Below are 16,947 nucleotides of genomic sequence, written 5' to 3' on the forward strand. Positions count from 1 at the left end.
AACTCGCACCGAGTCCCACTCACCTATCACCCCCTGTGCTCACTGCCCCGTGTCCTAACTCACACCAAGTCCCACTCACCTATCACCCCCTGTGCTCACTGCCCCGTGTCCTAACTCGCACCGAGTCCCGCTCACCCATCACCCCCTGTGCTAACTGTCCCGTGTCCTAACTCGCACCAAGTCCCACTCACCTATCACCCCCTGTGCTCACTGCCACGTGTCCTAACTTGCACCGAGTCTCACTCACCCACCACCCCCTATGCCCCGTGTCCTAACTCGCACCGAGTCCCACTCACCCATCACCCTCTGTGCTCGCTGACCTACATTGGCTCCCGGTGAAGCAACGCCTCGATGTCAAATTTCTCATCCTTGTTTACAAATCCCTCCATGTCCATCGCCCCTCCCTATCCCTGTAATATCCTCCAGCCCCACCCCCCCCCCCCCCCGAGACAGAGACAGGGCCAGACTTTCCCTAAAGCCCCTCAACGCCCCATTGCCCGCTGAGAATTACCGCTGACACTGGGCAAGAAAAGCTGGCGAGAATTTCCATTTTTATGTTTAAAGTAATTAAAACGAATTGCCCGGCGAGACAATGGGTGTTGCACATTCATTGTTGGCGGTCGCTCGGCGAGTAAGTGCAAAGTTAACACCATGGCCGGTGGTTACTGGAATGGATGGTCAGTACTAAAATTTAGTCCCAGGCTGCGGTCGGGCCTCGGGAGGGGGAAAAAGTTTAAAAAACATTTTTCATTAAAAAAAAATAAAACCGTATAAAGCATTTCCAAGACAGTTTTAACCCTTATTCTTGTCGCCAGTTATTATGTCCGTAATGTACTTATGAATGACTCCACGAGGCAATGTGTTATACTCAAACTGTAGTGACCTTGGTCCTTTATTCGTAACTCCAGAGTGAGACGGGATTGGACAGGTTAGATGCAGGAAGAATGTTCCCGATGTTGGGGAAGTCCAGAACCAGGGGACACAGTCTAAGGATAAGGGGTAAGCCATTTAGGACCGAGATGAGGAGAAACTTCTTCACCCAGAGAGTGGTGAACCTGTGGAATTCTCTACCACAGAAAGTAGTTGAGGCCAATTCACTAAATATATTCAAAAAGGAGTTAGATGAAGTCCTTATTACTCGGGGGATCAAGGGGTATGGCGAGAAAGCAGGAATGGGGTACTGAAGTTGCATGTTCAGCCATGAACTCATTGAATGGTGGTGCAGGCTAGAAGGGCCGAATGGCCTACTCCTGCACCTATTTTCTATGTTTCTATGTTTCTATGATACAGCCGCATGGTGGCTACCCTTTTATACAGCCCCTGCCACCAGGACAGGAAATCCTAGTCTCCACCAGTTGCACCCTCTAGTGGTGCCAGTATATACACAGTGTAAACTTTATTGATAGTGCATCAGGTAAACAAGTCTCCATCCTCTGCAGTGACTACACAGAGAGTATATCTATAGTCTGCATATATAACATCACTCTCCCCTCGAAAGACGGACTGAGACTTTGGTCCTTATCGCGAGGGGGCTGGAATGCAAAGAGCTGGAAGTGATGTTACTGTTTATACCGAGCTTGGGTCAGACCCTGTCTGGAGTCACTGCATCCAGTTCTGGCCCCCGCCCCTCGGGGAGGGTGTATCAGCCTCGGAGGGTGGGGGCAGATTCCCCAGACTGATACCCGGGGCTGAGAGGGTTAAATCCCGAGGGCAGGTTGCACAGACTGGGCCTGTGTTCCCTCGAGTGTAGAAGATTACGGGGCGATCTGATCGAGGGGTTTACGATGATTAAAGGAATCGATGGGGGGGGGGGGATCGAGAGAAACCATTCCCTCTGGTGGGGGGAGTCCAGAACAAGGGGCAGGACCTTAAAATTAGAGCCCGGCCGTTCAGGGGTAATGTCAGGAAACATTTCTTCACACAAAGGGGCAGTGGGAATCGGGAACTCTCTCCTCCAAAAGGCTGTGGATCAATTAGAGCTTTCAACATGGAGGTCGATAGATTCTTGTTGGGTTAGGGTATTTAGGGTTACAGGGCTGAATTACCTCTTCCTGTGTAATAGGCTCGAGGGGCTGAATGGCCTCCTCCTGTTCCTGTGTAACAGGCTCGAGAGGCTGAATGGGCCTCCTCCTGTTCCTGTGTAACAGACTCGAGGGGCTGAATGGCCTCCTGTTCCTGTGTAACAGGCTCGAGGGGCTGAATGGCCTTCTCCTGTTCCTGTGTAACAGGCTCCAGGGGCTGAATGGGCCTCCTGTTCCTGTGTAACAGGCTCGAGGGGCTGAATGGCCTCCTCCTGTTCCTCTGTTCCTCGGAGATTAAATGGGTGGGTAGGGTCTGTGATAGGGAAGGTTGTACGTGGGCTGTGGGGGTAATGGACCCCGAGGACAGGGGGACTCTGTCCATGTTTTGCTGGGTGCATTTGGAACAGATCAACAGGAAAAGCAATGGGAAATTCACCCGCTGACTTTACCTTTAATAAATCTCGACAGACTTCTGGAGAACATTCTAGGTTGCAAGAGGTGAGCTGGGATTTGACAAGCGCTTAATAGTCGTGCTTTGCCACTGCTATTAAAGCTCACCATTCATCATTTATTACCTCATCTTAATGACAATGTAATAGGCAGCTTAGTCCTGTCTAATTGCACTGTTGTCAAACGGACGTCTGCATCTCTGCAAACATAACATCGCTGGTGGTGTCAGCTAACCTGGGCCACTTATTATCCCTCACCATTATCCTGATTTATTCTTCGTAGTGGGTGTCGCGGGCACTGATTGTGTGTCTCACAGTCCGTGTCCACAGTCCGTGTCCATGTCCCAAAGTCCATGTCTCACAGTCCGTGTCTCACAGTCCGTGTCCATGTCCCACAGTCCGTGTCTCACAGTCCGTGTCCGTGTCTCACAGTCCATGTCCCACAGCCCGTGTCTCACAGTCCGTGTCCATGTCCCACAGTCCATGTCCCACAGTCCGTGTCCATGTCCCACAGTCCATGTCCCACAGCCCGTGTCTCACAGTCCGTGTCCATGTCCCACAGCCCGTGTCTCACAGTCCGTGTCCATGTCCCACAGTCCGTGTCCATGTCCCACAGCCCGTGTCCATGTCCCACAGTCCATGTCTCACAGTCCATGTCTCACAGTCCGTGTCTCACAGTCCGTGCCCATGTCCCACAGTCCGTGTCCATGTCCCACAGCCCGTGTCCATGTCCCACAGTCCATGTCTCACAGTCCATGTCCCACAGTCCGTGTCCATGTCCCACAGTCCGTGTCCATGTCCCACAGTCCATGTCTCACAGTCCATGTCCCACAGTCCGTGTCTCACAGCCCGTGTCCATGTCCCACAGCCCGTGTCCCACAGTCCGTGTCCATGTCCCACAGCCCGTGTCTCACAGTCCATGTCCCACAGTCCGTGTCCATGTCCCACAGTCCATGTCTCACAGTCCATGTCCCACAGTCCGTGTCTCACAGCCCGTGTCCATGTCCCACAGTCCGTGTCTCACAGTCCGTGTCTCACAGCTCGTGTCCCACAGTCCATGTCCCACAGTCCGTGTCCATGTCCCACAGTCCATGTCTCACAGTCCATGTCCCACAGTCCGTGTCTCACAGCCCGTGTCCATGTCCCACAGTCCGTGTCTCACAGCCCGTGTCTCACAGTCCGTGTCCCACAGTCCGTGTCCATGTCCCACAGTCCATGTCTCACAGTCCATGTCCCACAGTCCGTGTCTCACAGCCCGTGTCCATGTCCCACAGTCCGTGTCTCACAGTCCGTGTCTCACAGCCCGTGTTTGTGTCTCACAGTCCGTGTCTCACAGTCCGTGTCTCACAGCCCGTGTTTGTGTCTCACAGTCCGTGTCCCACAGTCCATGTCTCACAGCCCGTCTCTCACAGTCCGTGTCCATGTCCCACAGTCCGTGTCTCACAGTCCGTGTCTCACAGTGTGTCCGTGTCCCACAGTCCGTGTCTCACAGTCCGTGTCTCACAGTGTGTGTCCGTGTCTCACAGTCCGTGTCTCACAGTCCGTGTCTCACAGCCCGTGTTTGTATCTCACAGTCCGTGTCCCACAGTCCATGTCTCACAGCCCGTGTCTCACAGTCCGTGTCTCACAGTCCGTGTCCATGTCCCACAGTCCGTGTCTCACAGTCCGTGTCTCACAGTGTGTCCGTGTCTCACAGTCCGTGTCTCACAGTCCATGTCTCACAGCCCGTGTCTCACAGTCCGTGTCTCACAGTCCGTGTCCATGTCCCACAGTCCGTGTCTCACAGTCCGTGTCTCACAGTGTGTGTCCGTGTCTCACAGTCCGTGTCTCACAGTCCGTGTCTCACAGCCCGTGTCTCACAGCCCGTGTTTGTGTCTCACAGTCCGTGTCTCACAGTCCGTGTCCGTGTCTCACAGTCCGTGTCTCACAGTGTGTGTCCGTGTCTCACAGTCCGTGTCTCACAGCCCGTGTTTGTGTCTCACAGTCCGTGTCTCACAGCCCGTGTTTGTGTCTCACAGTCCGTGTCTCACAGTCCGTGTCCGTGTCTCACAGTCCGTGTCTCACAGCCCATGTTTGTGTCTCACAGTCCGTGTCTCACAGTCCGTGTCCGTGTCTCACAGCCCGTGTCTCACAGCCCGTGTCTCACAGTCCATGTTTGTGTCTCACAGTCCGTGTCTCACAGTCCATGTTTGTGTCTCACAGTCCGTGTCTCACAGCCCGTGTCCGTGTCTCACTGTCCGTGTACGTGTCTCACAGTCCGTGTCCCAAATGTATCAGAGAATCTTACAGCACAGATTGAGGCCATTGGGCCCATCGAGCCCGTGCTGTGCCAGTTCTGTGACAGAGCGATCCAATCAGTCCCACTCTCCCCACCCTTCCCCCACAGCCCGGCACATTTCCCCTTCCAGTATTGATCCAATTCCCGTTTGAAAGTCACTATTGAATCTGCTCCCACCGCCCTTTCAGGCAGCGTGTTCTCGATCACAACAACTCGCTGCCTAAACACATTCTCCCCATCTCCCCCTCTGGTTCCATCGCCGATTATCGTCAATCCGTGTCCCTCGGGTTACCCACCCTCCTGCCCCCGGGAACAGTCTCTCCTTATTTACTCTGTCCAGACCCCTCATGATTTTGAACACCTCGATCAAATCTCCTCTCAACCTTCTCTGCTCCGAGGAGAACAACCCCGGCTTCTCCAGTCTATCCACGTCACTGATGTTGATCATCCCCGGGACCACTCTGGTCAGTCTCCTCCGCACCCTCTCCAGGGCCTTGGCCTAGACGTTCCACTAGTTTTGCATCACTGCCGCCCACTTAACGTCCATTTTAACGCTGAGATGAGTTATCACGCCCAGATATCGCCCATTTCGCTAAAAGATGGAAACTGACGCCCATTTATCGCTCACTTGACGCCCAGCATGACTTTTGGCATTTAGTCAACGCCGAGAATTAATAATGCCTCCCGCCCACTTTATAAAGTAGAAACTAGCGGGTTTGAAAATGGGCGATAATCCGCCGATCTCAAAACCCACAATAAACGCCAACGCTGGAAACAACGCCCATTTTTGGGCAATCTGCACAATAATGGAACGTCTGGCCCCTTGACATCCTGCCTGCAGTGTGGGGCCTAGAATTGGTGACAATCTCTCTGCCTCTATTAGTGAAGTCCATGTGCATTGTTTACAGCTTTCTCAATTTGTCCCACCACCTTCACAGAACTGTCTACACACCCCACCCTCCTCTCGCTGGTCCTGTACCCCTGTTACAATGCTGCCCTTTAGTTTATATTGCCAGACAGCAGACAGATGGGACTCCTGCCTCCCACAGCCTCACATCACTCCCCATCAGTCGCCCCTCCCTCCCCTCCCTCCCTCCCTCACCCAACGCCACCTAAAACCTCACTGCTCTTTCTGGGATCTTGCTGTGCCCCAAATGGTTGTCGCGTTCCCAGTGATTAACCGTAAGTGAGAATCATAGAATCGCAAAGATTTACAGCACGGAAGGAGGCCATTCGGCCCATCGTGTCCGAGCTACCCAGCCTAATCCCACTTTCCAGCTCTCGCTCCGTAGCCCTGCGGGTTACGGCACTTCAGGTGCACATCCAGGTACTTTTTAAATGTGGTGAGGGTTTCTGCCTCTACCACCCTTTCAGGCCGTGAGTTCCAGACCCCCACCGCCCTCTGGGTGAAGGAACTGCCCCTTCAAATCCCCTCTAAACCTCCCCCCAGCTACTTTAAATCCATGCCCCCTGGTTGCTGAGGTGGTGAGTGGCTGTGACAGACAGCAGTTCCTCAAACTGTGACAGCGACAGCTCGCAAATATAATCAGATACAGTGACTCCAGCTTCATCCAAAGGACCCACTGCACCCGCGCCAATCGTCGCACTTCATAAATACAGCACCAGAGGGCAGCAGATCTCCACAAACCTCAAACACCATCATCTTCACACGCAGTCCCTCGGGATCGAGGAAGACTTGCTTCCACTCTAAAAATGAGTCCTTAGGTGGCGGAACAGTCCAATACGGGAGCCACAGTCCCTGTCACAGGTGGGACAAAGAGTCGTTGAAGGAAAGGGGAGGGTGGGACTGGTTTGCCGCACGCTCCTTCCGCTGCCTGCGCTTGGTTTCTGCATGCTCTCGGCGACGAGACTCGAGGTGCTCAGCGTCCTCCCGGATGCACTTCCTCCACTTAGGGCGGTCTTTGGCCAAGGACTCCCAGGTGTCGGTGGGGATGTTGCACTTTATCAGGGAGGCTTTGAGGGTGTCCCTGTAACGTTTCCTCTGCCCCACCTTTGGCTCGTTTGCCGTGAAGGGGTTCCGAGTAGAGCACTTGCTTTGGGGGTCTCGTGTCTGGCATGCGGACAATGTGGCCCTGCCCAGCGGAGCTGGTCGAGTGTGGTCAGTGCTTCAATGCTGGGGATGTTGCCTGGTCGAGGACGCTAATGTTGGTGCATCTGTCCTCCCAGGGGATTTGCAGGATCTTGTGGAGGCATCGTTGGTGGTATTTTTCCAGCGATTTGAGGTGTCTACTGTACCTGGTCACATGGTCACAGCAGCGATTATCAAACAGCATTTGTCACCGAGCCACAGAAACAGAGATTAGCGCAGGTGACCAAAAGCTGGGTCAAAGAGGTCAGTTTTAAGGAGGAAAGAGAGGCGGAGAGGTTTAGGGAGGGAGTTCCAGAGCTTAGGGCCCAGCCAACAGAAGGCACGGCCACCGATGGTGGAGCGATTATAATCAGGGATGTTCAGGAGGGCAGAATTAGAGGAGCGCAGACATCTCGGGGGGTTGTGGGGCTGGAGGAGATTACAGAGATAGGGAGGGGCGAGGGCCATGGAGGGATTTATAAACAAGGATGAGAGTTTTGAAATTGAGGCGTTGCTTAACCGGGAGCCAATGCAGGTCAGTGAGCACAGAGGGTGATGGGTGAATGGGACTTGGTGCGAGTTAGGACACGGGGCACAGGGGGTGATGGGTGAGTGGGACTTGGTGCGAGTTAGGACACGGGGCAGTGAGCACAGTGGGGGTGATAGGTGAATGGGACTCGGTGCAAGTTAGGACACGGGGCAGCCAAGCTTTGGATGTGCTGAAGTGGTCCGGGTAATGTGACCCTAGGACTGACCTTTAACCCTGACCCTGTGCCCTCTGTCGACAGGTCTTCACCAGGTACGGGAAATGCTACACGTTCAACGCCAACAGGACCAACATCAGGAAGATCAAGCAAGGCGGCATGGGCAACGGGTTGGAGATCATGCTGGACATTCAGCAGGACGAGTATCTGCCCATCTGGCAGGAGACGGGTGAGAGGGGCGGGGGCCGGGGCGGGGATGTGACTGTTGGGCCCAAGTCCACGCGCCCGTACCCTGGGCACTGCCCCTCCCCCTGTACCCCAGACACTGCCCCCCTGTACCCCGGGCACTGCCCCTCCCCCCGTACCCTGGGCACTGCCCCCCCTGTACCCCAGACACTGCCCCCCTGTACCCCAGGCACTGCCCCCTGTACCCCAGGCACTGCCCCTCCCCTCATACCCCAGGCACTGCCCCCCCTGTACCCCGGGCACTGCCCCTCCCCCGTACCCTGGGCACTGCCCCCCGAACCCTGGGCACTGCCCCTCCCCTCATACCCCAGACACTGCCCCCCTGTACCCCAGGCACTGTCCCCTGTACCCCGGGCACTGCCCCCGAACCCCGGGCACTGCCGCCTGCACCCCGGGCAATGCCCCTCCCCTGTACCCTGGGCACTGCCCCCTGTACCCCGGGCACTGCCCCCTGTACCCCGGGCACTGCCCCCTGTACCCCGGGCACTGCCCCTCCCCCGTACCCTGGGCACTGCCCCCGAACCCTGGGCACTGCCCCTCCCCTCATACCCCAGGCACTGCCCCCCCGTACCCCGGGCACTGCCCCTCCCCTCGTACCCCGGGCACTGCCCCCCCTGTACCCCAGGCACTGCCCCCTGTACCCTGGGCACTGCCCCCTGTACCCCGGGCACTGCCCCTCCCCTCATACCCCAGGCACTGCCCCCCCGTACCCCGGGCACTGCCACTCCCCTCGTACCCCGGGCACTGCCCCCCTGTACCCCAGGCACAGCCCCTCCCCCGTACCCTGGGCACTGCCCCCGTACCCCGGGCACTGCCCCCCCTGTACCCCAGGCACTGCCCCTACCCTCGTACCCCGGAGCACTGCCCCCCTGTATCCCAGGCACTGCCCCTTCCCCCTTACCCTGGGCACTGCCCCCCGTACCCCGGACACTGCCCCCTGTACCCCGAGCTGCCTCTCACAGAAACATAGAAAATAGGTGCAGGAGTAGGCCATTCGGCCCTTCTAGCCTGCACCGCCATTCAATGAGTTCATGGCTGAACATGCAACTTCAGTACCCCATTCCTGCTTTCTCGCCATACCCCTTGATCCCACTAGTAGTAAGGACTACATCTAACTCCTTTTTGAATATATTTAGTGAATTGGCCTCAACAACTTTCTGTGGTAGAGAATTCCACAGGTTCACCACTCTCTGGGTGAAGAAGTTTCTCCTCATCTCGGTTCTAAATGACTTACCCCTTATCCTTAGACCTTGACCCCTGGTTCTGGACTTCCCCAACATTGGGAACATTCTTCCTGGATCTAACCTATCTAAACCCGTCAGAATTTTAAACGTTTCTATGTGATCCCCTCTCATTCTTCTGAACTCCAGTGAATACAAGCCCAGTTGATCCAGTCTTTCTTGATAGGTCAGTCCCGCCATCCCGGGAATCAGTCTGGTGAACCTTCGCTGTACTCCCTCAATAGCAAGAATGTCCTTCCTCAAGTTAGGAGACCAAAACTGTACACAATACTCCAGGTGTGGCCTCACCAAGGCCCTGTACAACTGTAGCAACACCTCCCTGCCCCTGTACTCAAATCCCCTCGCTATGAAGGCCAACATGCCATTTGCTTTCTTAACCGCCTGCTGTACCTGCATGCCAACCTTCAATGACTGATGTACCATGACACCCAGGTCTCGTTGCACCTCCCCTTTTCCTAATCTGTCACCATTCAGATAATAATCTGTCTCTCTGTTTTTACCACCAAAGTGGATAACCTCACATTTATCCACATTATACTTCATCTGCCATGCATTTGCCCACTCACCTAACCTATCCAAGTCACTCTGCAGCCTCATAGCATCCTCCTCGCAGCTCACACTGCCACCCAACTTAGTGTCATCCTCAAATTTGGAGATACTACATGTAATTACCTCGTCTAAATCAAGAATGTACAATGTCAACAGCTGGGGCCCCAGCACAGAACCTTGCGGTACCCCACTAGTCACTGCCTGCCATTCTGAAAAGTATCCATTTACTCCTGCTCTTTGCTTCCTGTCTGCCAACCAGTTCTCAATCCACGTCAGCACACTACCCCCAATCCCATGTGCTTTAACTTTGCACATCAATCTCTTGTGAGGGACCTTGTCGAAAGCCTTCTGAAAGTCCAAATATACCACATCAACTGGTTCTCCCTTGTCCACTCGACTGGAAACATCCTCAAAAATTTCCAGAAGATTTGTCAAGCATGATTTCCCTTTCTTGGACCTATCATGCCACCTCTTTCCAAATGCTTAATTTGACATTATGACATCCTTAATAATTGATTCCATCATTTTACCCACTACCGATGTCAGGCTGACCGGTCTATAATTCCCTGTTTTCTCTCTCCCTTCTTTTTTAAAAAGTGGGGTTACATTGGCTACCCTCCACTCCATAGGAACTGATCCAGAGTCAATGGAATGTTGGAAAATGACTGTCAATGCACCCGCTATTTCCAAGAACACCTCCTTAAGTACTCTGGGATGCAGTCCATCAGGCCCTAGGGATTTATCGGCCTTCAATCCCATCAATTTTCCCAACACAATTTCCTGACTAATAAAGATTTCCCTCAGTTCGCCCTTCTTACTAGACCTTCTGACCCCTTTTATATCCGGAAGGTTGTTAGTGTCCTCCTTAGTGAATACCGAACCAAAGTACTTGTTCAATTGGTCTGCCATTTCTTTGTTCCCCGTTATGACTTCCCCTTATTCTGACTGCTGGGGACCTACGTTTGTCTTTACTAACCTTTTTCTCTTTACATATCTATAGAAGCTTTTGCAGTCCGTCTTAATGTTCCCTGCAAGCTTCCTCTCGTACTCTATTTTCCCTGCCCTAATCAAACCCTTTGCTCTTCTCTGCTGAGTTCTAAATTTCTTCCAGTCCCCAGGTTTGTTGCTATTTTTGGCCAATTTGTCTGCCACTTCCTTGGCTTTAATACTATCCCTGATTTCCCTTGATAGCCACTGTTGAGCCACCTTCCCTTTTTTATTTTTAGGCCAGGCAGGGATGTACAATTGTTGTAGTTCATCCATGCGGTCTCTAAATGTCTGCCATTGCCCATCCACTGTCAACCCCTTAAGTATCATTCGCCAATCTATCCTAGCCAATTCATGCCTCATACCTTCAAAGTTACCCTTCTTTAAGTTCTGGAACATGGTCTCTGAATTAACTGTTTCATTCTCCATCCTAATGTAGAATTCCACCATATTATGGTCACTCTTCCCCAAGGGGCCTCGCACAACAAGATTGCTAATTAATCCTCTCTCATTACACAACACCCAGTATAAGATGGCCTCCCCCCTAGTTGGTTCCTCGACATATTGGTCTAGAAAACCATCCCTTATGCACTCCAGGAAATCCTCCTCCACCGTATTGCTTCCTGTTTGGTTAGCCCAATCTATATGCATATTAAAGTCACCCATGATAACTGCTGCACCTTTATTGCATGCACCCCTAATTTCCTGTTTGATGCCCTCTCCAACATTACTACTACTGTTTGGAGGTCTGTACATAACTCCCACTAATGTTTTTTGCCCTTTGGTGTTCTGCAGCTCTATCCATATAGATTCCACATCATCCAAGCTAATGTCCTTCCTAACTATTGCATTAATCTCCTCTTTAACCAGCAATGCTACTCCACCTCCTTTTCCTTTTATTCTATCCTTCCTGAATGTTGAATACCCCTGGATGTTGAGTTCCCAGCCCTAATCATCCTGGAGCCACGTCTCTGTAATCCCAATCATATTATATCTGTTAACATCTATTTGCACAGTTAATTCATCCACCTTATTACGGATACTCCTTGCATTAAGACACAAAGCCTTCAGGCTTGTTTTTTACCACCCTTGGCCCTTTTAGAAAAATAAGATGTTGTGTGGCCCTTTTTGTTTCTTGCCTTAGTTTACTCGGCCTTCCGCTATTGCTTTTTACCTTTCTACCATCTGTTTCTGACTCCATATTACTTCGCCCTATCTCGCTGCATAGGTTCCCATCCCCCTGCCATATTAGTTTAAACACTCCCGAACTGCATTAGCAAATGTTACCCCCAGGACATCAGTTCCAGTCCTGCCCAAGTGAAGACTGTCCCTTTTGTACAGGTCCCACTTCTCCCAGAACTGGTTCCAATGTCCTAGGAATTTGAATCCCTCCCTCTTGCACCACTGTTCAAGCCACATATTTATTTTAACTATCCTGCTCCCTCTACTCTGATTAGCACGTGGCACTGGTAGCAATCCCGAGATTACTACATTTGAGGTCCTACTTTTTAATTTAACTCCTCGCTCCCTAAATTCAGCTTGTAGGACCTCTTCCCGCTTCTTACCTATATCGTTGGTACCTACATGTACCACGACAACTGGCTGTTCACCCTCCCTCTCCAGAATGCTCTGCAACCTCTCCGAGACATCCTTGACCCTTGCACCAGGGAGGCAACATACCATCCTGGAGTCTCGGTTGCGGCCACAGAAACTCCTATCTATTCCCCTTACAATAGAGTCCCCTATCACTATCGCTCTCCCACTCTTTTTCCCGCCCTTCTGTGCAGCAGAGCCAGCCACGGTGCCATGAACCTGGCTGCTGGTGCCTGCCTCTGGTAAGTCTCACCCCCGTACCCCGAGCTGCCCCTCACCCCCGTACCGCGGGCAATGCCGCCCCGTACCCCGGGCACTGCTCCCCGTAACTCGAGCTGCCTCTCCACCCCCTAACCCGAGCAACCCCTCCCCCCATATACCGGGCACTGCCCCTCCCCCCCCCCCGTATCCTGAGCCGCCCTCCCCACCCGTACCCCGGGCACTGCTCCCCGTAACTCGAGCTGCCTCTCCACCCCCTAACCCGAGCAACCCCACCCCCGTATCCTGAGCCACCCTGCCCACCCGTACCCCGGGCAGTGACCCTTCCTCACACCCCACCCGGGCCCCGTACCCCAGGCTGCCCCACACCCCCGTACCGCGGGCAATGCCGCCCCGTACCCCGGGCACTGCTCCCCGTAACTCGAGCTGCCTCTCCACCCCCTAACCTGAGCAACCCCTCCCCCCATATACCGGGCACTGCCCCTCCCCCCCCCGTATCCTGAGCCGCCCTCCCCACCCGTACCCCGGGCAGTGACCCTCCCTCACACCCCACCCGGGCCCCGTACCCCGGGCAGTGACCCTCCCTCACACCCCACCCGGGCCCCGTACCCCAGGCTGCCCCACACATGGGGAACTACAGGTGAACTTGTAGCTTGCGGGGGCTGTGGGGGGTGGGGAGCTTCGGCCTGCCAGCGTTGAACACATTTCCTCACTGTCCTGCGCAGTGTCGCGCTGGGATCGAGACGATAAATCTGCTGCACCACCTGCAGGGCCAATGTTGCGTCCCAGGGCGGGGGACGGGGAACACAATGCCTCTGGATCGGGGTAGACGGTCAGATCAGGGCACAACTGCTCATCACTGGAGCCTGCTGGGGAATTCTGAGAGTCAGTGTGTGTGGAACTGTACCCCAGTGAGAGTCAGTGTGTGTGGAACTGTACCCCAGTGAGAGTCAGTGTGTGTGGGACTGTGCCCCAGTAAGAGTCAGTGTGTGTGGGACCCATACCCTAGTGAGAGTCAGTGTGTGTGGGACTGTGCCCCAGTGAGAGTCAGTGTGTGTGGGACTGTTCCCCAGTGAGAGTCAGTGTGTGTGGGACTGTGCCCCAGTGAGAGTCAGTGTGTGTGGAACTGTACCCGAGTGAGAGTCAGTGTGTGTGGGACTGTGCCCCAGTAAGAGTCAGTGTGTGTGGGACCCATACCCCAGTGAGAGTCAGTGTGTGTGGGACTGTGCCCCAGTGAGAGTCAGTGTGTGTGGGACCCATACCCCAGTGAGAGTCAGTGTGTGTGGGACTGTGCCCCAGTGAGAGTCAGTGTGTGTGGGACTGTGCCCCAGTGAGAGTCAGTGTGTGTGGGACTGTACCCGAGTGAAAGTCAGTGTGTGTGGGACTGTGCCCCAGTGAGAGTCAGTGTGTGTGGGACTGTGCCCCAGTGAGAGTCAGTGTGTGTGGGACTGTGCCCCAGTGAGAGTCAGTGTGTGTGGGACTGTACCCGAGTGAGAGTCAGTGTGTGTGGGACTGTGCCCCAGTAAGAGTCAGTGTGTGTGGGACCCATACCCCAGTGAGAGTCAGTGTGTGTGGGACTGTGCCCCAGTGAGAGTCAGTGTGTGTGGGACTGTACCCGAGTGAGAGTCAGTGTGTGTGGGACTGTGCCCCAGTGAGAGTCAGTGTGTGTGGGACTGTACCCCAGTGAGAGTCAGTGTGTGTGGGACTGTGCCCCAGTGAGAGTCAGTGTGTGTGGGACTGTGCACCAGTGAGAGTCAGTGTGTGTGGGACTGTACCACAGTGAGAGTCAGTGTGTGTGGGACTGTATCCCAGTGAGAGTCAGTGTGTGTGGGAATGTACCCCAGTGTGAGTCCGTGTGTGTGGAACTGTGCCCCAGTGAGAGTCAGTGTGTGTGGGAATGTACCCCAGTGTGAGTCCGTGTGTGTGGAACTGTGCACCAGTGAGAGTCAGTGTGTATGGGACTGTACCACAGTGAGAGTCAGTGTGTGTGGGACTGTATCCCAGTGAGAGTCAGTGTGTGTGGGAATGTACCCCAGTGTGAGTCCGTGTGTGTGGAACTGTGCCCCAGTGAGAGTCAGTGTGTGTGGGACTGTACCCCAGTGAGAATCAGTGTGTGTGGGACTTTAACCCAGTGAGAGTCAGTCACTGTGGAACTGTACCCCAGTGAGAGTCAGTGTGTGTGGGACTGTACCCCAGTGAGAGTCAGTGTGTGTGGAACTGTGCCCCAGCGAGAGTCAGTAAGTGTGGGACTGTATCCCAGTGAGTTTCAGTGTGTGTGGGACTGTACCCCAGCGAGGTCTGTGTGTGTGGGACTGTACCCCAGTGAGAGTCTGTATGTGTGGGACTGTACCCCAGTGAGAATCAGTGTGTGTGGATCTTTACCCCAGTGAGAGTCAGTGTGTGTGGAATTTTACCCCATTGTCAGTCAGTGTGTGTGGGACTGTACCCAAATGAGAGTCAGTGTGTGTGGAACTGTACCCCAGTGAGAGTCAGTGTGTGTGGGACTGTGACCCAGTAAGAGTCAGTGTGAGTGGGACTGAACCCCAGTGACAGTGTGTGCGGAATTGTACCCACCTGAGAGTCAGTGTGCGTGTAACTGTACCCGAGTGAGAGTCAATGTGTGTGGGACTGTACCCCAGTGAGAGTCAGTGTGTGTGGAACTGTACCCCAGTGAGAGTCAGTCATTGTGGGACTGTGCTCCAGCGAGAGTCAGTGTGTGTGGGACTGTACCCCAGTGAGAGTCAGTGTGTGTGGGACTGTACCCCAGTGAGAATCAGTGTGTGTGGTACTGTGCCCCAGTGAGAGTCAGTGTGTGTGGGACTGTACCCCAGTGAGAGTCAGTGTGAGTGGAACTGCACCCCAGTGAGAGTCATTGTGTGTGGAACTGTACACCAGTGAGAATCAGTGTGTGTGGAACTGTACCCCAGTGAGAGCCTGTGAGTGTGGGACTGTACCCCAGTGCGAGTCAGTGTGTATGGGACTGTACCCCAGTGAGAGTCAGTCTGTGTGGATCTTTACCCCATTGAGAGTCAGTCTGTGTGGGACTGTACCCCAGTGAGAATCAGTGTGTGTGGAACTGTACACCAGTGAGAGTCAATGTGTGTGGGACTGTACCCCAGTGAGAGCCTGTGAGTGTGGGACTGTACCCCAGTGCGAGTCAGTGTGTATGGGACTGTACCCCATTGAGAGTCAGTCTGTGTGGGACTGTACCCCAGTGAGAGTCAGTGTGTGTGGGACTGTACCCCAGTGAGAGTCAGTGTGTGTGGGACTGTACCCCAGTGAGAGTCAGTGCGTGTGGAACTGTACCCCAGTGCGAGCCTGTGAGTGTGGGACTGTACCCCAGTGAGAGTCAGTGTGTGAGGGACTGTACCTCAGTGAGAGTCAGTGTGTGTGGGACTGTACCCCATTGAGAGTCAGTCTGTGTGGGACTGTACCCCAGTGAGAGTCAGTGTGTGTGGGACTGTACCCCAGTGAGAGTCAGTGTGTGTGGGACTGTACCCCAGTGAGAGTCAGTGTGTGTGGGACTGTACCCCAGTGAGAGCCTGTGAGTGTGGGACTGTACCCCAGTGAGAGCCTGTGAGTGTGGGACTGTACCCCATTGGGAGTCAGGAGAGGGTGTGTGGGTGGAGATTTGAATCTCTGCTTGTGACAATGTCTAAGTTTCTGATTTTTCTCTGGCAGATGGAACTTCTTTCGAGGCGGGGATCCGTGTCCAGATCCACAGTCAGGACGAACCCCCCTACATTCAACAGCTGGGTTTCGGAGTTGCACCCGGCTTCCAAACCTTTGTTTCCTGTCAAGAACAGCGGGTATTGCATTCAATTCGCTTGCTTGCTGATATTTTCCTAACCACAGTTCAAGCCCCTGTAGATACGTCCCCAGACCCGGATGAAATGTTAAGTGAAGCAAAAGAGGAAATAGCAGAGGCTCTGACCATCATTTTCTGATCCTCTCTGGCTATAGGTGTGGTGCCAGAGCACTGGTGGACTGCTCATGTTGTACCTTTGTTTAAGAAGGGAGAAAAGGATAGACCGAGTAATTACAGTTCAGTCAGCCGAACATTAGTGGTGGGAAAATTATTGGAAAACATTCTGAGGAACTTTAGAAAGACACGGTTTCATCAAGGACAGTCGGCGTGGATTTGTTAAGGGAAGGTCGTGTCTGACTAACTTTATTGAATTTTTCGAGGAGGTAACCAGGAGGGTCGATGAGGGTAGTGCGTATGATGTAGTATATATGGATTTTAGCAAAGCTTTTGATCAGGTCCCACATGGTAGACTGATCACGCAGGTTAAAGCCCATGGGATCCAGGGAAAAGTGGCAAGTTGGATCCAAAATTGGCTCGGAGGCAGGAAGCAAAGAGTAATGGTTGATGGGTGCTTTTGTGACTGGAAGGATGTTTCCAGTGGGGTTCCGCAGGGCTCAGTACTGGGACCCTTGCTTTTTGTGGTATATATCAATGATTTAGATTTGAATATCGGGAGTAAGAAGTTTGCAGATGACACTAAAATAGGCTGTGTGGTTGATAATGAAGAGGAAAGTCATGGGCTGTAGGAGGATATCAATCTACT

The 16,947-nt window shown here is 53.7% G+C and overlaps 1 protein-coding gene across 1 annotated transcript in view; it reads left to right on the forward strand.

Moving 5' to 3' along the window:
* The window catches only part of LOC139260450 (acid-sensing ion channel 4-A-like), a 951,337-nt gene that overhangs the window by 883,467 nt on the left and 50,923 nt on the right, over nucleotides 1–16,947 (forward strand). The window contains exons 2-3 of the mRNA XM_070877013.1: nucleotides 7,626–7,770; nucleotides 16,058–16,185. Of these exons, the coding sequence (XP_070733114.1) occupies nucleotides 7,626–7,770; nucleotides 16,058–16,185 (273 nt within the window). The remainder of the gene's footprint in view (nucleotides 1–7,625; nucleotides 7,771–16,057; nucleotides 16,186–16,947) is intronic.

Source organism: Pristiophorus japonicus, chromosome 3 (genome assembly GCF_044704955.1).
Source record: "Pristiophorus japonicus isolate sPriJap1 chromosome 3, sPriJap1.hap1, whole genome shotgun sequence".
Lineage (NCBI taxonomy): Eukaryota > Metazoa > Chordata > Chondrichthyes > Pristiophoridae > Pristiophorus > Pristiophorus japonicus.